At 43.8% G+C, this 17,929-nt stretch overlaps 1 protein-coding gene across 1 annotated transcript in view; it reads left to right on the forward strand.

The window, feature by feature from the left end:
* Positions 1-1,816: 1,816 nt before the first annotated feature.
* Positions 1,817-17,929, forward strand: part of EIF2AK3 (eukaryotic translation initiation factor 2 alpha kinase 3) — a 38,803-nt gene continuing 22,690 nt past the window's right edge. Inside the window, exons 1-2 of the mRNA XM_072335462.1 lie at positions 1,817-2,157; positions 7,209-7,338. Coding sequence (XP_072191563.1) covers positions 1,910-2,157; positions 7,209-7,338 — 378 coding nt within the window. The 5' untranslated portion in view covers positions 1,817-1,909. The remainder of the gene's footprint in view (positions 2,158-7,208; positions 7,339-17,929) is intronic.

Consider the following 17,929-nt stretch of genomic DNA (forward strand, 5'->3'; position numbering starts at 1 on the left):
TTACCTTTCTGTACAGAGCAGGTGACTTGCTATTAAGGGCATGTGACTGCTGTAGGGTGCTTTGGGGGTTAGCTGGTCATTTTATTACAGATCCAGTGAGCACCAAACAATCTTTCCCAGTATATTTAATGCATGGTGTGCTGAGAGTTGCTTGTACACAAAAGGGAGAGCACAAGAAATGGATTTCCCTTGGGTGTCAACCAGCTCTATCTGCAAATGGAAATCATTGTGTGCAAGCCCGTTTTTTGTCCCTTGTCAAAGCCTCTCTGGGAGCCAAACTCAGCTCTGCTTCAGCACGGAGGCAGATGCTTGAACCTGCTTTGTTTGAACAGATGTTTTCCTTGTCCAACAGGATGTCAACCTTAACAAAATGCCACATTGAAGGGTAGAGAAGCACGGACTACCCAGGCTGGGAGAGCGACTGTATGATTCCAAGTGCTAAATCCTGCCTCCGAAGCTGAAATTACACGTTAGGAAATTACACGGTAGCTGAAATAACAGCTTGCTGTTGACAAAAAGATTCTGCTCTTTACTCCCTTCACCCGCCATGCACTCTGGTCCTGGCTATACAGAATGCACTGGCTCTGGCATGCACTGTGCTGAACCTGGTTCACCTTGCCACAAAGGCAACAAGAGCAATTTCTTGTCAGGTAGATGAGGTTGAACTGGCTCAGCCAAACTTAATAGGAATGGGAATGTTATAACTAAGCTGCTCTGCTACATATATAACTAAGCAGTGTCCCTAGAAAGAAATGTTCCACCCTCCAGTCCATCCCTTGCCAAGTTTCCCTGCAACACTGGTTACATTATACGCGTCTTCTTGAGGCTCTGAGGTTTTCTGGCTATAAACTATCACGGCTACTAATGGCCTTTGGTGCAGGGCAGCCACGAGGTGGCACGCTGAGCTTTCACTGCCGGGCCTCGATGCACTGAGAGCAACTTGCTAGAGAAAAGCAGGCAGAGATGGGTTAGAACGTCATTCCTATTAAGTGCGAGCTTTGATTTGCAGATCAGCGGCCGGTTGAAGTTCTTGTCATATGATTGAAATAGATCCCTTATGTCACTCCGCATCTGAGTCACGCTGTGCAAAAAAGCAGCGAGTTTGGGTCCGTTGACACGAGTGTTATTTTAACGCAGAGAATATTGTGCAGCTGTATTGAAGTTTGCCTTAAGGATATCTGAATACATCCCATACATTGAAAGTAATGGCTTTTAGATTACATTGCACAGCAGACACCCCATGACACTCTCCTACAGGCCTATTGAACATCGATAACGATGCAGAAGCGTTCGCTGCACGTTTCTATCTACACGTATGAGCAGGAGATACGTGTGTGAATCACTTCGGCCCATCTGTAACCAATGAAGCTCCCCTGTTTTCTAGGGACAACTGCAGCCTGTGAGGAGGCGAAGAACCTCCGTGTTCCTCCTCCCCGTTCCCGCCCGACGCTGCGCACGCCGCTTCCCCGCCCAGCGGACACAGTAAAAGAGCCACGTCTCCAACCCGGCGTTGGGAAGAGGCGGGGCTACGCAGCCCGGTTCTCCAGTCAGCAACACATGTGGCGCGCCGCCTCCACCAATGAGCGAACGGCTCGGTGAATCATGCGCTTTCGATTGGCCGCTCGTTGACAGGGAGGGGAGAGAGCGGCGTGAATCCGATTGGCCCGGCGGCTCTGTTGACAAACACCTCTTCCTCCCTCCCTCTCCCTCAGCTGCGCCAATGGAAGAGAAGCGGCGAGCGGAGTGACGTGCCGGCGGACCAATGGGCTCTCTCGTCGCCGTGAGGGGCCGGGCGGCGGCGGCGGCAGTGCCGGTACGTGGCGGGCGGGCGGGGCGCCCATTCCGCAGCGGCGTTTGCGGCGTTGGCAGCGTTCATGCCCTAACGGCTGCCTTCAGGCGGGGCCCCTCCATGCGGGGCCCGCGGTGCCGCAGCGCTCTGGCCGCCCTCACGGTTCTCTTCTTGTTGGGAACGGCGGCGGGCGCTGAGGAAGCTCCGCAGGGCGATGCCGCGGTGGTGGAGGCCGCTTTCGGGTTGGGGGCGGCCGCCGCCGCTTTGCCGGCCGGGTCAGCCGATGTGACGGTGGAGGACGACGTGGCCGCCGCGCCGCTCGGCGAGCAGGAGGCGGAGGGCAGCGGGGAGGCTCGAAGCGGCGGCAGGTGGGGCCTGGAGCTGCGTGGCGGGGGTCGGCGTGGGGTGAGGAGGCCGGGGGTGAGCTCGGGGGGAGGGCAGCGCGGCCCGGCCTTGCGTTGTGGACGTGCTTGTTCGCTTTCTGCTCTTCCCTCCGTCCCTTTGTGGGCTGGGAGGGAGGAGAAACGCGTGGGACGTGTTTGCCCGATGGGCAACTTTGAGAGTGAAGCGTGGGGAAAAGGGGGACGCTTCGTAAGCACAGGCGGAGGGATGGTTTGAATCAATGAGTCAAGCAGCGTTGCTGGGCCGTTTTCTGTCTGTTTGGGAATTGGCTGAGAGCAGATGAGGTGATAAACCGCAGAGAGTCAAAGGGAAAAACGGCGTGACTTAATGCTTCCTTTCTTTGAGAACCCGTTCTACAAATGAAAAGCCGGGAGCTTTTAAATTAGGTTAAATGTAGGGATTCTCTCGTTGGTCAGCTTATTGGAGTAGATTTGCTGCCGTCAAGTGATGGGGCTGTAGTATTTGCCTGCATTTTTTCCTCTTTCTTTCCTCTGTATTTGTGAGATGTCTGCTCCCCTCAGCGAATTGTTCTTCGGCTACAAAATATCCCTGTAATGCAATGAAGTGTCAGTACAGGCTGAAATAAAAACCACTCTAAACTGTTTTCCCAGTAGGCAAATTAATATCACTGTGGTTTTGAGGAATTTCTCTTTCCTAGAAGCAAGTAAATACGATGGAACAAGAGGGAATGGTCTTAAGTTGAGACAGGGGAGGTTTAGGTTGGGTATTAGGAGGAAGTTTTTCACCCAGAGGGTGGTGACACACAGGAACATGTTGCCCAAGGAGGCTGTGGATGCCCCATCCCTGCAGGCATTCAAGGCCAGGCTGGATGTGGCTCTGGGCAGCCTGGTCTGGTGGTTGGTGACCCTGCAAATAGCAGGGGGTTGGAACTGGATGATCTTTGAGGTCCTTTTCAACCCAGGCCATTCTATGATGGTTGGTGGCTTTGGAGTCCAAAATTAGGATTGTGTTTTTTCCAACTGAAGCGAGAGTAGTAGTAAATATTGTACCTAAGCAATGATATGTTCTCCTTTCTTTTACTAACCAAAATAACTCACTTGACTAGTTGCAATTCTGTAGTACAGTGGAAGTGTGTGGACAGGCCAAATCAGTTCTCCTCTGTCCTGTTGGCGTTTTCCCTTTATGTCTTGGCCCCTTTCCTCTCATTGTAGGTAAATGAGACCTCACTTAGGTGAAGTAGAGCAGAGCTGAGTTCAGGCCAGCAGAACTCAAAAGCTGCTGCGTTCTTTATGGGCTGTCACTGTGGTTATGAGTCTCGAGAGAGCCCTTTTATAAATGTATGACAAACTCTTTAAGAGTCTGTTGCGTAGTTTTGAGGGGGAAAGTTGTAACTGCCCTTTAATAACAAATTAGTGAGAGAGGAGAGGAAATGGTAAGAAAATAGGTGTGCAGTTAATTGCAGAGACTAATTCTGGCTGCGGTGTGTTTGATGGGGAAGTATTTTTACATATCATGTTGGAAAGCGAAATCTGACAATATAGTGTTAGTGCAGACTATTGGCTGCTGTGGTTAGATATCTTTGTACGCACTGTTATACTTGTCTTTTGTCTTAGTCCTTCTGCTGGACCCAGCAGGGGTTTCCTCCTCCTCCATTACCTGGTTCATAATGTGCTGTGGAGCTGTAGCTGGAGACAAGGGAAAAGTACACAATTGTCTTTTTACTGACGTTTGTTAATCAGGAGCCTGGTTGATGCGTGCTGGAATCAAGAATGCTGTTATTTCAGGTTGGATATTAGGATAAAACTCTTCTCAGAAAGAGCTGAAATGCATTTGCACAGGCTGCCCAGGGAGGTGATGGGGTCATCATTGCTTAGAGATGTTCAAGAACTGCGGAGATGTGGAACTGAGGAACATGATTGTGGGCATGGGGGTGGGTTGGGGTTGCATTAGATGATCTTAGAGGTCTGTTCCAACCTTAATAATGCCCTAATTCAATTTCAACTTCATGTCAGTGACTGAGCGCTCTAACTGCAACCAGCAGCAGCTTGTAAAAAAGATGAGTAAAACTCAGTCGTTTGAACCTAAAGTTTCGTTTTCTTCTGTTCTACCGATGTATTTGGCATTATATGCTACAGTAAGCATAGGATGGCACGGTGAGGTGACAGAAAGGAAGTGGCTTACCCGTTTCTAAGCTCTGAGTGAAGCAGTCTCTTGAAGTAGCCACCGAAGTCAGTGTTGTCAGACTGTTTATCTACTCCTTAATCGGAGCACCTGCAAGTTGGGGAAAAAAATCTTGTCACCACTTCTTGCTTTCAGTACTCAAAGCAACAAGCAATGGAATCTCACAGAGAAAGGAGATGTACTTCCTCCCTGCCAGGTTTTCCAAGTTTATAAGGACAGCATCAGTGTAAACGGGGCACGTGTAGATGAATCAGAAATACTAAACCAATTAGAGTTCAAGTGGCAGGACTTTAAGTCACTGGAGTTGATCAGAGATGGAGAGAATAGGCGTCTATTTGAATGTCTAGAAAGAGGCAGTAACGGAGGATTTTGCTACAAGAGCTAGGAATCATTAGTGTGTCTTTTTGCTGTTGAAAAGCAAAGTGAAGATGGGGCCAGGGATAGAGATGGGTTGGTCCTGGTCCTGTCTCATCACAATGTTTGTTCAGCAGGTGGTGTTTGGGAAACAAAGTCCATTTTCCAACTGTTAGCTGATGGAATAAAGAGTGCTGAAGCACCCAGAAGGTGTCGAGGGCTATTAGGGTATACAGTAGCTGTGGACTGAAGCAGGTTAATCAAAAGGTGTGTGTTGTTGGTGCAGAAATTCCCTCTGAAGGCAACAAAAACTTTCATTTTTAATGTGCTGAACTTAAAACTGAAGTGCAGTTACGTTGGGATTTATCTGAGATGATGGCGTGGGTACAAAGTCAAAACCTGCCACGTCGGGTGGCAAGGCTTCAGTAATGAGGGCTCTTGGGGGAAGGCTGATATTTGCATCTGGTGAGAAGAGACCATGTGAAAAGAAACAGGCATAAAATATTCCTTACTCGGGGTTAATGGAAGCGGGAAGAATTAGATAAAGAAAAATGAGCTGGGAAGGAGGCAGATCACCCTGTGATGTTAGAATCTGTCTTTTCTACCTGCTGAGATGATCTCCACTCCAGCTTTCCTTTCATAACCAACTTCTCCGCTGGACCAACGTAAGATTGAAATGGGTCCACTTGGAGTAATACCTTTATGCAGTGCCAGAGAGCTTCAGATGAGCTGTTTTACAGTAAAACAATCGGATTCTGTTCAATGTGCATCCAAGGCCCTTAAGGCACGTGTTTACCATGCATGAGAACAGCCTCCTGCGGTCCAGTTTATTATTAACCCGATCTTGATTTCTTCATGGTTGGAATAATTATGTGTACTCGGTTTGTAAAAACACACATATTCCACTGTTCAAATATTTGCACATCTGACACTTTTCCTTAAGAAGCTTATGGAGGAATGTATTGCTTGGCTGCCTTTGGAAATAAGGGCTGCAATTATTTTTTGCTACAGGTCAAAGATGTATTTAGTTGTTCCTTGCTCACCTGTGTGAGCATTTCCACCCCCCTCCTGCCCCCTCCCAACCATGTTCCAATCTGCCTATCAGGTTTATTTGCACAGTTCCTCATTCTCATTGAAATCAATGTCTATAAAAAGTCCTTCTGGGTCACTCAATCCTGCCACCCTCAGTACACACTGTAAAGAGATCAGACCCTACTCCCACTGCCTTTGACAGTCGGTGAGCTCACAGCAAGCCAAACCTGCCTACGCATCCCTGGCTTCTTCTGGTCAGAGCACAACAAGTTTTAAGGAAATAAAAGTTCAAATCTGCTTCATCATTGCTTTGTCTCTGGACATTTGTTACCTATGAATTCTATTGGCGTATGTATGTATTTGGTTTGTTTTTAATTAATGCTTGAATTCTGGCCTGATCAGGATTGCTTGTTCTAATTGCACTACAATGTAGGAGAATCGATAAGCTTCAGGCTCTGTAGAAACCAGCAGCTGGCTTGCTGTTGTCATGCATTTCCAGATAGGCTACTTCAAGCTTAAGTGGCATAAGTCAATTTTGCTTGCTTTGCTCCTGTAGTGGCTGGAGGTTTCTAGCATTGTGTGTTTCTCTTGGGTGAGACTTCTTTGTTTTAGGATGCATAAATCTCCTCCAGGATTTCCATCCAGAAGCACTGAAAACTGAGTTGTGGCTTAACTTTTTTGGGGGCACAATGATTTACTTGATTTATCGTTACTGATTTTGTTTGATTTGAAAGGATGAAGAAAGGTTGAGGGAACTGGGCTTGTTTAGCTTGGGGAAGAGAAGGCTCCAGGGAGACCTCATTGTGACCTTCCTGTACTTAAAGGGAGCATTTAAACAGGAGGGAGAATAGCTATTTATGAGGGTGGAGAGTGATAGGACAAGGGGGAATGGTTTTAAACTGAGACAGGGAAGGTTTAGGTTGGATATTAGAAGGAAGTTTTTCACCCAGAGGGTGGTGATGCACTGGAACAGGTTGCCCAAGGAGGCTGTGGATGCCCCATCCCTGCAGGCATTCAAGGCCAGGCTGGATGTGGCTCTGGGCAGCCTGGTCTGCTGGTTGGTGACCCTGCACATAGCAAGGGGTTTGAAACTGTATGATTGCTGTGGTCCTTTTCAACCCAGGCCATTCTATGACTCTATGACATGTTGAAGTTCTCTGTGAAATCAATTGGATCTATACAGTTCATAACTACTTTGATATCCAGTATTGTTGTGGTATCACATGCATGTGGGACCAAGAAATCACCTATGTCCCTTTGAAATGAACTATGAGAGTATCTTATAGCATATAAATTAGCTTGATATTTAGCAACACACTTATATTTTCTCTTCTTGTTGGTCAGGGTAGAACTATCAAATCAAATGCTATTTTGTGGTACATGTCAGCATAGGTTTATAGTCAGTGCAGTGTGATTCCAGCTGTAGAAAACATCTAACTGATCAGCTACCTGTTGCTGGGGTTTTGACTCTGGATGTTTCCACTTGCAGATCTCTAGTAATTATCAGCACTTTGGATGGACGCATTGCTGCCCTGGATCCTGAGAATAGTGGAAGAAAACAGTGGGACCTGGATGTGGGATCGGGTTCTTTGGTGTCATCCAGCCTCAGTAAACCAGAGGTAAGGCTCAATCTTTCTCCTGACTGTCTTCTGAAACAGAATTGTCAGTAATAAATTGAATGCCATTTCTTCATTGTTTAATATCTATTAAATAATGCGGCAAAATTAGCATGGGCAAAGTTTGACAGCTGGTCTCAAACTTATTTTTACGAGCCTTACATCATGTTGCTGTTTCAAACTTGAGTGGGTCCTACTATTGGCAGGGTTGGTAACTATCAAACTAGATGATGTAACTGGGTTTGGGAATTGTGTGCTGGGAACAAGTTACTTGAAATTTGAATGGAACAGAAAGATCATCTGCTTTGTATTACTAGAGTATGTTTTGGCAAGTACTGTCATTTTTTTTTCCCTCTCAACAAAAGCAAAAGTCCTTGTGACTTAACAAATGAACAAAAGATTGTTTCTTACACTAGATAAGCAGGCTGCCTATGAAATAGAATGTATTAGCAATGAAATAGAATGTATTAGCAATGAAATGGAGCACTGAAGGTCACCCTGAAGGACTTAATGGGGAAAGGTTGCATCATGTCTTGCAGATAAGCTGTAACAAGGAAATTTAGGGAGTTAAATTTCTTGTTTGGGGCCATTTCCTCCATCTGTGGGTTGTATTTCCACTGGTTTTGAATTCACTTAAGCTAGAAATCAGATGAGGTTTTCTTGCTTCTTATTTCTTCTTCCTACATTGATGAAATGATCCATGAGTTGATACTGAGCTCTCCTAGAATTAGAAGGAGTAAAAACACCAACTGTGAAGTGGTTTGTGGTGCTGGCAAACTGCGTGGTCCTTCACTGCCACAGATGGTTGAAATTGATAACCAGTCCTAGACCGTACTTCTATGCGATGAGCAGCAAAGAATGAAAGTTGAATGAGGATTATTCAGACTGCATGAGTGTGGTTGTTGTGGCTCCTTGTGACAACTGCATGACCTCTGTTGAAAGATTTGGTTGGATGATGTTGATGGGTAAGAGCTAGTAATAAGTATCCCAGACTGATTGCAAAGCTGAAGTGAATGCTGACCCGTGTTTCCTTGTTTCTTAGAGTTTTATTCCCAGATGCAGTCTTTTGATGCTTGTTCAGGTATATTTTTGTGTTTATGTCCTTTTGTAAAAGAAACACTGTGGGAAAGAAGAACTGCTTCAGAAATGTGTTCTACAGCAGAACTGAAAGGAATGTGAAGGCTATAATGAGCTCAGTAAAGAAGAGGGTATCCATTAGGAACTGTCATCCTTCACGAGTATCTTTTGTACTAGGAACTTGAAACGTTGGCCTGATCCCAGTTGCTGTGAACAGTTTCAGATTAGGAACAGAAATAGAACAACCAACCACGTATAAAACAAACATTTGTAACCAATATGAAGAAAATCAGTTTTCATTACAAACTAAGATGTGAGTCCACGTTCAAGATATACAAAGAAACTAGGAATTCTGGCATGTATTAATGCATGAGTTTTCTTACAAATCTCTATTTTTGTGACTAAACTGGTCAGAGTTTTGATCTTGGGCTTCAGAAACTGAATGTTGATGCCTGAACAGCAGGAATTGTACTTTGTTCATGCACTATTTAGCTCATTTCTCTGACTACAAGTTAGTAAGTTATGGGAATCCCTAAATTACAGTTTGAGTGTTGTTACATATATGGGGTATGTTCAGATGGGCTTTCAAACTGTTGCATTTCTATTTCTATGGCCAATGACTCTGATGGCTTTTGGCAGTTAACATGCTGACCTTTGGGGGATAACTGATAAATGTAAGTAAAAGCTCATTCTGACCTTTTAGAAGCTGTTAAGAATTATGAATGTAGGCCTTAAAAGGCCTTTATCTTTACCCTTTTGTAAAGACACAAAGCTTACTGAAAACTTAAGTAATGAACGTTCCACGTTAGCTACACTAAAATGTTTCAGTATTTAAGCATCAGTATTCAGGTGAAAGATTTCATAGTGAATCTTGGGACTATTTGATGGAATAGTTGGCCTCATTAGTGTTGTTGGGACGTCTCTATGTATATTAAATTACCTGAGGTCTCAGGGTTTGTCTTCTCTCCACTTGAGTGTTTCTGCTCTGATTGGGCACGTGGCATGTTTTACTCAAAGTAATTACTGAGGCTTTTTCTTCCTCTTCCAACATTTTGGAGGTAGAAAGTTCTCTCCGTTTACTACCACAGTATTACTCTCCACGTAATATAGCATAATTATGTACATTGTTTATCTACATCTTGCTAGGAACGGCAGTTGGCAAGTTCCTTTTGCATTACATTTGGAGTGTTACTGTGTTGTTTCCGAAGGAGGAGAGTGTGTGCTGCTGTGTCTTGGTTCTTTTTGACTCTTCTAAAACTTTTCATCTATTTTGGGTGAGAGCACAATGAATTCCAAGTCCTGCTGCCAAAGGATCAAATCCATTTCTAAACGTGCTTTAAGAAAAGACATGAAGAATTCAAACTTATATTGTTTAATAAAACTGTAGTTACTGCCTTTGCCTAATTGCAAAGTGTTAACTTGTCTATTTGGAGCTCGTGTGTTAATTAGGAAAGCGAGAGAGTAAGATTTCAAATGTTCCAGCAGCTCTGTCAAACACTTCAGATCTTCAAACTACTTCTTAAGACGCTGACAAAAAGAGTTGTTCATCATTTGTCATGTGAACAGATCCATTAGAAAGGCAAGTCTGCTGAACTACTGATTGTTTGTCTGGGTAACTAAAATAGCAAAATTCTTCCTGTCTCAAAGTTCCAATGTACACAATTATGGTCAGTGTGCCAATGCTGAAAGAGTATGAGGTTGCTTTTCAGCCCCATGCATCAAGACTTCAGCACTTTGTTTCCTTAGCCACTGCTAAAATGAGAAGCCCTTCTCTCAAAGCTGCGTATTGCGCCATCAAGACCTGTCATTACCTGCCCCTAAAGATTGCTTGCTGAAGTTCATGGTGAAGTGATTGAAGCTTACCTTTTCCACAAGTGAACTTACTTGGAATGAAAAACATTTACTCCTTAAACTTTTTACTGAATACACCATCTGTAGTTAGAATACATTTTGGAGCGTTGACCTGTTAAAATTAGAGCTGCCTCTCAAGCAATGGAAGTGGTTTATAACACATTGTTATGAGACTGTTGTCATGTACTAACAAGGGCAATGTGTTCTCTTATTTGCATAGCTTCATACTGAATTGCTTAATGGGATTCTGTCTTTCTTTCATGTGTTACCTATTACACAAGGTGAATTAGTGTAAGCTTGGCAGCATATTCAAATGACCAGCTGGTAGAGGTGAGCGTGACAAGGGGAGGCTGGAGAAGGAGTGGTAGGAGGCAGGCTGAAAGGTGGATCATCTGTGGAAAAGCTGGTAGCTTTTCTTCTGGTGTGTTAAGAAAAAATAAGTAGCATACTCCATTGTGATGATGTGAGAGTAACAGCTTAAAGATTCATGACTGACTTGTTTTTTCTTTGCTGTCAGGAATATTGCAGGGAGTTCAGCCCGGCAGAGTGGCACCAATTGTACTTTCTGTGGTCCAGGTATATGGGAATATACTCAATAAAAATAACTGCCTTGGTCATAATTCTGTTGTTACAGACTAATCCCACTTGGGATTATGGAACAAAAAGCATTTTAGTCCATGAACACAACACTATAGGAGTATAAACATGCCACCATACACTGGAAAAAAAGAAGTGATGGGTTTATATATGATAGCGATACTCATCAACACTCTTATCACTAAAAGTTCATGGTGTAACCACACAAAATAAGACTTGCTACAAACTCAAGGAACTGTGAGATCTTTTTTTGGACCTAAAAGTGGCAGGTTTGGTTTTGTTTTGTTTTCGAAGGATGGCCTGGGAATTCCTGCAAAGAAAAGCAGAGATTCGAGAGAAGTTTTATACTGAAGTCAGTACGAAGCTATTTGTATTGTATGCGAAGTGGGTCTATAGATATCCTCAGCAGTTTGCTCCTTTTTTCTCCTTTGGAGAAGACCAGGCTGCTGCTTAGAGCAGGCAGTTGTGGAACAATTTCAAGGTCTCCAAAGCTCTGCTGGTAACAGGATTTAATGTGCAATAGAAATGTTTTGGGAATATTATTATTATTATTATTTGCTTGAACTGTGTCATAAACACCGTAGAATTTTCAATGCTTTGGTTCTCCAAAAGGAAAGAAATGAGGATTTTTGCTGTAAAAGCAGCTGCTTTCAGGTGCCAACTGCCTGGACCTTGCTGCACATTGGATAAAGCATCTGCTGCACCCAGTTCTGGACAGAGAAGGGATGTGAGTTATCCTGGGTTGCTTTAAGAACATGGGAGAAGATTCAGCCTCACTCATCTTTTGGCCTCTTACAGAAGAAACTGCCAAACCTACAGTGCAGCCGGTCAGAGCAAGTCAAGAGGTCAGCTGCCCTCTGGGATCCTGGCTTGTGATGTCTGGATTCTCTTCTGTGTGCCCTCACAGAGGTTGGGGGTGGGTGAATAATTTAACTGTCTCTTTGAAAGAGAAACCTTGTGACATCAGCTGCAGGAAAATCACACCCATCACTTACAGCACCCCTGCAGCAGCATTTTATTAACCTGAATTAAAATGAGGTTTTTTTGTTTGGCCCGTCGTTTTCTAGTTTAGTTAGTTTTCAATTAAGTCACTGTCTGTAAATATCATCCAATGAAAAGCTGAGATGTGCTTTTTGGGTATGGGTGGGGAATACTTCAGGCTGTCAGTCATGCAGTCATGTTTGTTCGAGTGCTTTCACTTAAAGGGTTATTATAGCAGCTTTTGACTACAGTGCTGAATATTCTGAATTTCTATCAAACCTGTACAGATCCTTCCTGATGCTCCTAGCAGTCACTGGGTAGAATAAAAGGAGATATGTTTCAGTCTGCACAGAACACTGAGAAAATGGCTGTCTTGGCTCTGGCTTTTTGCTTACAAGCAAGTTGCTCTGCCTGGCTCGCTAGGGTTAACCTTAACTTTTAATGTATTTGTGCATTTTAAAACATCTGGCACAGGACACGTCAGCAACAGAAGCAATCTGTTCTGCTTAGCACTTGGCTTTGTGCGCAGTTCAGGCTGCTTGCAGGAGCAAATGCTGTGTAGTGAGGTCTGTCTACCATCCACAGAGAAGAAGTTGGTCCTTTTGTGCTTCAGAGTATGAGAGAAAAACTCCCAGAAGCCAAACTTTACTCCAGAAAGGGAAGAATAAAAATGTTTAAAACTTCTAGTGATGCTGCAAAATTGTTTTCCAGCTGTTTCATGTTGCAGCCAGGTGCAAAGCCCCAGATTGCCACTCAGTTCAAGTAGACAGAGTGTGTAAATCAATTGACTCGTTACTCAGGCAAGTAACTTGGAGAAGTCCTATTTCCTGACAGGTGAAGTGATATACTTTTAATTGTCTGGATGTGCATATTAGTAGAGTTCCTCATGTCCTTATTTTTGTATACTACCAGGGTAGATACAGGACCGCCACATGCTCCAGTTGCTGGAGGTATCATTCCTCTGGAGGAAGGCATAAGCCAGTTCTCCATCATATGTCTTGTCTGTAATAGAAATGGAATTAAACTGTACTGAATGAAACACAAGATGTGGGGATTGATAACGACAATGTTGATGAGGGCTAGAGGTGACTGGTTTATAACCGAATATTGTGTGGTAAGAGGTCCTGTGTCAGGTTATCAGCTGCCATCTCTATTCCTCTGCAGGGGAAGGAAATGCGATCCTGTGCTGCTTGAGGGCAGAGAGAGATATTAGAGTCTTAAATGGTCCTGGAAAAGCTCATAATGAATGAGAAGTGAGTGTCCAGAATTGTACTTCAAAGGAAGATAAATTCTAATTGCAATTGAGCCAGAAAAGGCTTATTAGGGCTATCAAGGGGAGTGGAGCCTGTGTTTTACAAGAAGAGAATAGATGTGACTGCTCTTTAACTACACGGATGTATTATGATTACTGATGACCCAGACAGTTCTTTTTATTTTGCTGGCAGCATGCAAGGTGCACTTGGCAATAAAGCCATGAATGCTTTGCAGCCTTGCCACCTGCTTGCTGAGTGCAGATTTTAACTGCTTTCTGGGTGAAACTAAAATTCATCCGACAGTCATTTTACTAATATTTAGTGGACAAAATATCGTTAACGAATAGTTTTTAAGGAGCTGCATGGCTAGAAGTTGTGCTGTTGTAGGAACGTGTTAAGGGGAATCGCTAATTGACGCTTGAGCGAAACAAGGGGTTAATGTGCTGCAGCAGCATGTGTTTTGGTTGGGTGACAAGTAGTTCTGTTGCTTAGACTAGTGGCCTTGTGCTGTTTTGATAAATGCATTTTCAAAGACAACAATCTGAGTTTAATGACTTGTACGATTGAAAAACAAAGGGCTTCCTATAGCAGCAGCTTGGTGGCTTTGTTGCTGATGCTTCAAGTAGTTAGCAATGATGAAGCTCTGATAAAGTGCTGACGTGTGTCTCTAACTTGTGCTGTGACAGTGTCTGAGGGGGTGCAACAGCTTCCAATACAGGGCACGTGGGGAGCTGGACTAACAAGATATCGTGGCTGGTGTGATATCAGAGCACTCAGTACTAATTCTCACAAGTGATGCTCTTCCTTGAGCACTGCCAGCAAAGTTTTTCCTCTGACAGTCATTCCGGGTTAATGGTTATGGCCAACTTTCATCTGTTATGCTGACAGACGTGGTCAAAATGTATTGCAGCAAATCTTGGGTAGGTCGTTAATCATCATCTTGCTGTCTCTGTTTAGCTATCTTTTTAGTAGCCTGTAATTGAATTACATATGGTACACTGCATGTTTTGTATTGGCTGTTAAGCAGCTCCAGCGTTTTCTGTTTTGAAATGGGTTGGCTCTAGTGATGCTTAGGCAGATGCTCATTTCAGAACAGAATGAATGACTTTGTTGCATTTTGGGCAGTTGGGCTCCAGGTATCTCAGTGATTTATTCTGCCCCACGTGGCTTTCAGACTTCTGGCATGTAACTTTATCTGTAAAAGGAAGTGCTTGTTTCAAGCATTAAGTACTTCAGGCAGTTCAGCAGATCATTCTTCTAACAGCACAGCTGCTGCTATCCCATTTCCAGATTTCATCTGAACTTTACCCTCCACGCACAGGCAACTTTGTTAATCTTTCTCTCAGAATCGCTGCAAGTTCCATGCTTCCTGTCCTCTAACTTCGCGACAGCCTTTGTGTTCTTGAAGGAAGAGGATGCATTTGGGATCTCTTTATTGGGATCTCTTTTTCTCATAGGAATTGCTCTGTGACAGTCTTTCCCCAACCCTGGGACTCTGTGTCCTTATCTAAAAGGCCACCCTGTCCAGGTAGGGCCAGGGAAGAGGTACAGCTGGCCTGGTGGAGATCAGCTTAAATCTTGGACTGCTGAAGTGATGTGGCTTGGTGTTATTGCTTGTGTTTCCCATCTCTTTAGTGAAGCATCTTGCTTAGCTTCCTACTGATGCTGTAGGAGCCCATATAGTGATAGGACAAGGGGGAAAGGTTTTAAACTGAAACAGGGGAGGTTTAGATTAGATCTTAGGAGGAGGTTTTTCACCTAGAGGGTGGTGACACACTGGAACAGGTTGCCCAAGGAGGCTGTGGATGCCCCATCCCTGGAGGCATTCAAGGCCAGGCTGGATGTGGCTCTGGGCAGTCTGGTCTGCTGGTTGGTGACCCTGCACACAGCAGGGGGTTGGAACTGGATGATCACTGTGGTCCTTTTCAACCCAGGCTATTCTATGATAATCCTGCATGTGGAATGGGAGTCAAAACATCTTCAGACATCCCAGTATTGGAACAATACCAATTTTGACACAGTGACTAATGAGCTTCCATACAGTGCCCGCTTCTTTAGATGGAAGATGTTTGGGGTAATTTTCATTTTCCTCACTGACCTTTTCCTTTATATGCTGTTGGTTTCAGTGACCTCAGGGCTGGACTCAGTAACATCAGCTCCAGCGTGCTTTAGAAAGGACCGCTCTGAACTTCCAGAATACTACTGAAGTCTTTTCTTTTTAATAAAGCTTCGTGTTAAAGAGGGGGATGGAATAATGTCAAAATAAAATCTTTCTTAGAGCACTGTGTGTTTTTTATTATTAAGGAGAACAGTTTTTAAAAGTCTGTTACCATAGCAGCAAAGCAGGCTGGCATCTCTGCAGTCAAAATCCCAAGCCTTGTTTGACTGTGATTAAAGTAATAGTGTTATTTTAGTTTGCTGCTCTTTAGAAGAGGGGTCTGATTGCACAACACAGTGTTGGAGAACTGATCTCTTTTGAAGCCAAGGCAGCCTAGTTAACATGCTGCAGTTCCTGTTTCGCTGCATGGCTGCTCAAGGGAGGGCAGAGGACAGAGTAGCAATGATTCTTTTGATGGTCGACTTGTGCCAAACACAATACCATGCCCCTAGTGCTGGCAAGGAGTGTTTTAACTTTCAAGCTGTTCTGCTGCTGTCATATATTACTGTTAACACTGCTCAGTGTACAAATCACTTTTATAAGCTGCCAGGGTCCTGACACTTGATCGGGTTTTAAGATCTGAAGTGTAGAATTATGCTGGAGATACTAAGTACAGTCATTTAATAAAGTTGTTGCTTTGGGGGGGAGGGGTTGGAAAAGGAGTTTCCAGCTTCCCTACAGTTCATTCAGGCACAGGATTATTGCGTTGTTTCTGCTCCGTGGCTTTACTCTGCACTAATCATACATGAAACACAGGGCCTTGAAAGTGAAGTCCATATTTTGTCCCAATCTTTTCTAACCAGTGAAAGATGAAACTGACACAACCAGGTATTGGAGAGGAAGGTGGAGAAAGCAAAAAAAAAAATCTATTAAATATTAAATTAAGCCTAATTTCAGGTGGTTCTTAATATGGGTAGAAACAGGGGAGCAGATTTGGATACTTCACAGGTCCTGTGAACTCCTGTTTCTGGGTGAGCCACGATTATAAAAGTCATCCTGAGGTTTTAAATTCATACATGTTCACTAATTCTATGCAAAGCTGGGGTGCCTTTTCGCTGTATCACAATCTGATTGAGGTGAAGCATATTTCCTCAACTACTCTGATGTGCTGCTTGGACACAGGCTGGCTTCTTCAGAGCAGGAAGGTCTGATGATGCCTCCACAGGCTGCAGCAGCAAATACTGATATATCCGAGTTCAGGTGCAATCTTTCTCAGTGCGCTGGTCTAGAAGATGTTTTCAGCGTGCATGCCATTTAATAGGATGCTGTTAGGAACAGGTATGTGTTTTGTAAACAGCTGCTATGCAGAAAGAGGTAGTTTGAGTAAGAAAGTTTGAAGGAAGGCATGTCCTTATTCTAGCTGGTCCTTTCACACCCGTGTATTTCTGTTTGAATAGGGTTTACCTGTTAGTAATGCTGTTGTCTTTGTGTACCCAGTGCTTCAGTTACCAGCAGAGATTCTGAAGGGAAAATGTGCATCAACCATCCTGAAATCCAAGCTGAGGAGCAGAAATAAGCTTTCCTCTTGGAAGAAAGAAAGAAAGAAACCAGTGTATCTGTGCAGATACCTCCCAGCATGCATATCAAGAAGATACACAATAAATCAGTTCTGGACAAACCTGAGTTAGTTGCATTGTAAGGCCATGCCCTGTGTGTGGCCTAAAAATCTGTAGAAGCTTAGTTTAGAGGTATCCCTACTGTATGTGCCTACAGTTTCTTTTTATACATGGAATGTGAGGCAATTGCTTTTTCTTTCCTCAATTTGTGTAGGTTCTTGTTTCCAGCCTTTATAATGAATTTGCTAAGATCGTCTCTTAATATGTTCCCCAGATGAATTTTAAAGGAGTTTAAAAGGCACAGTTCTCACTGAAGTAGCTCTAAGAGCACACCTGATGTTGGCTTTGATCTTGTTTGTTACAGTAATCTTGCTGTAGACGCAATCACAGAGGCAAAGAATCGGTACCTTTATTTGAGATCACGTAGCTTAGTTAATTAGTAACTGCAGTGAAGCTCTTACAGCAGTGATAGTTTATGATGAGAATGAGGTTTGAAATCCACAAGCTGAAGTGTTAGAAAAACAAATGCACTCTGCTTCTTATTCTAAGGAAGGTACTTTACCTCTGATGAGTTATTCCCTTGCAGTTGCTGGGAAGTCTAGCACGTCTGATAGCAGTATTGACTGTTTTGGCATCGTGTTTTTTCAGATGTCTGCATGTGAACACCCTTGATTAACATGGTAAGGATGGTTAGGTATGGCAATGAATGTCACGCTTGCTGTTCAACACCTCGTGGAAGCTTTTTGATCTCTGTATACACGACTTTTTTTTATCCTTACAATAAATCAAGCAGCTTTCACCCTGCGCAGGTTCAACCTGGCATGGGAGCTCTTGTTGCAGCGCCCTCCTTTCCAGTAAAAAGTCTAGACAGCAAATTCCCTGGTAGCGTATGCCATTTCGGATCGTTATGCCTTTTTGCTTTTTTGTGAAGGCTTTTTAGTAACTGCATTACCTCACCCGTCGGCTTGGAGATTGAGCAGCCCGCGTTGCTGATAGGCCTGCAGCAGCCTGCGCTGAGCCAATGGACAACTTGAGCTTCAAACTCTTTAATGAGCAAAAAAAAGAGCAGCGTCTCGTTTAGGGCTCGATAGTTAATGTGGGCTTTTTTTCTTCTTCTTTTT

Source organism: Excalfactoria chinensis, chromosome 4 (genome assembly GCF_039878825.1).
Source record: "Excalfactoria chinensis isolate bCotChi1 chromosome 4, bCotChi1.hap2, whole genome shotgun sequence".
Taxonomy (NCBI): domain Eukaryota; kingdom Metazoa; phylum Chordata; class Aves; order Galliformes; family Phasianidae; genus Excalfactoria; species Excalfactoria chinensis.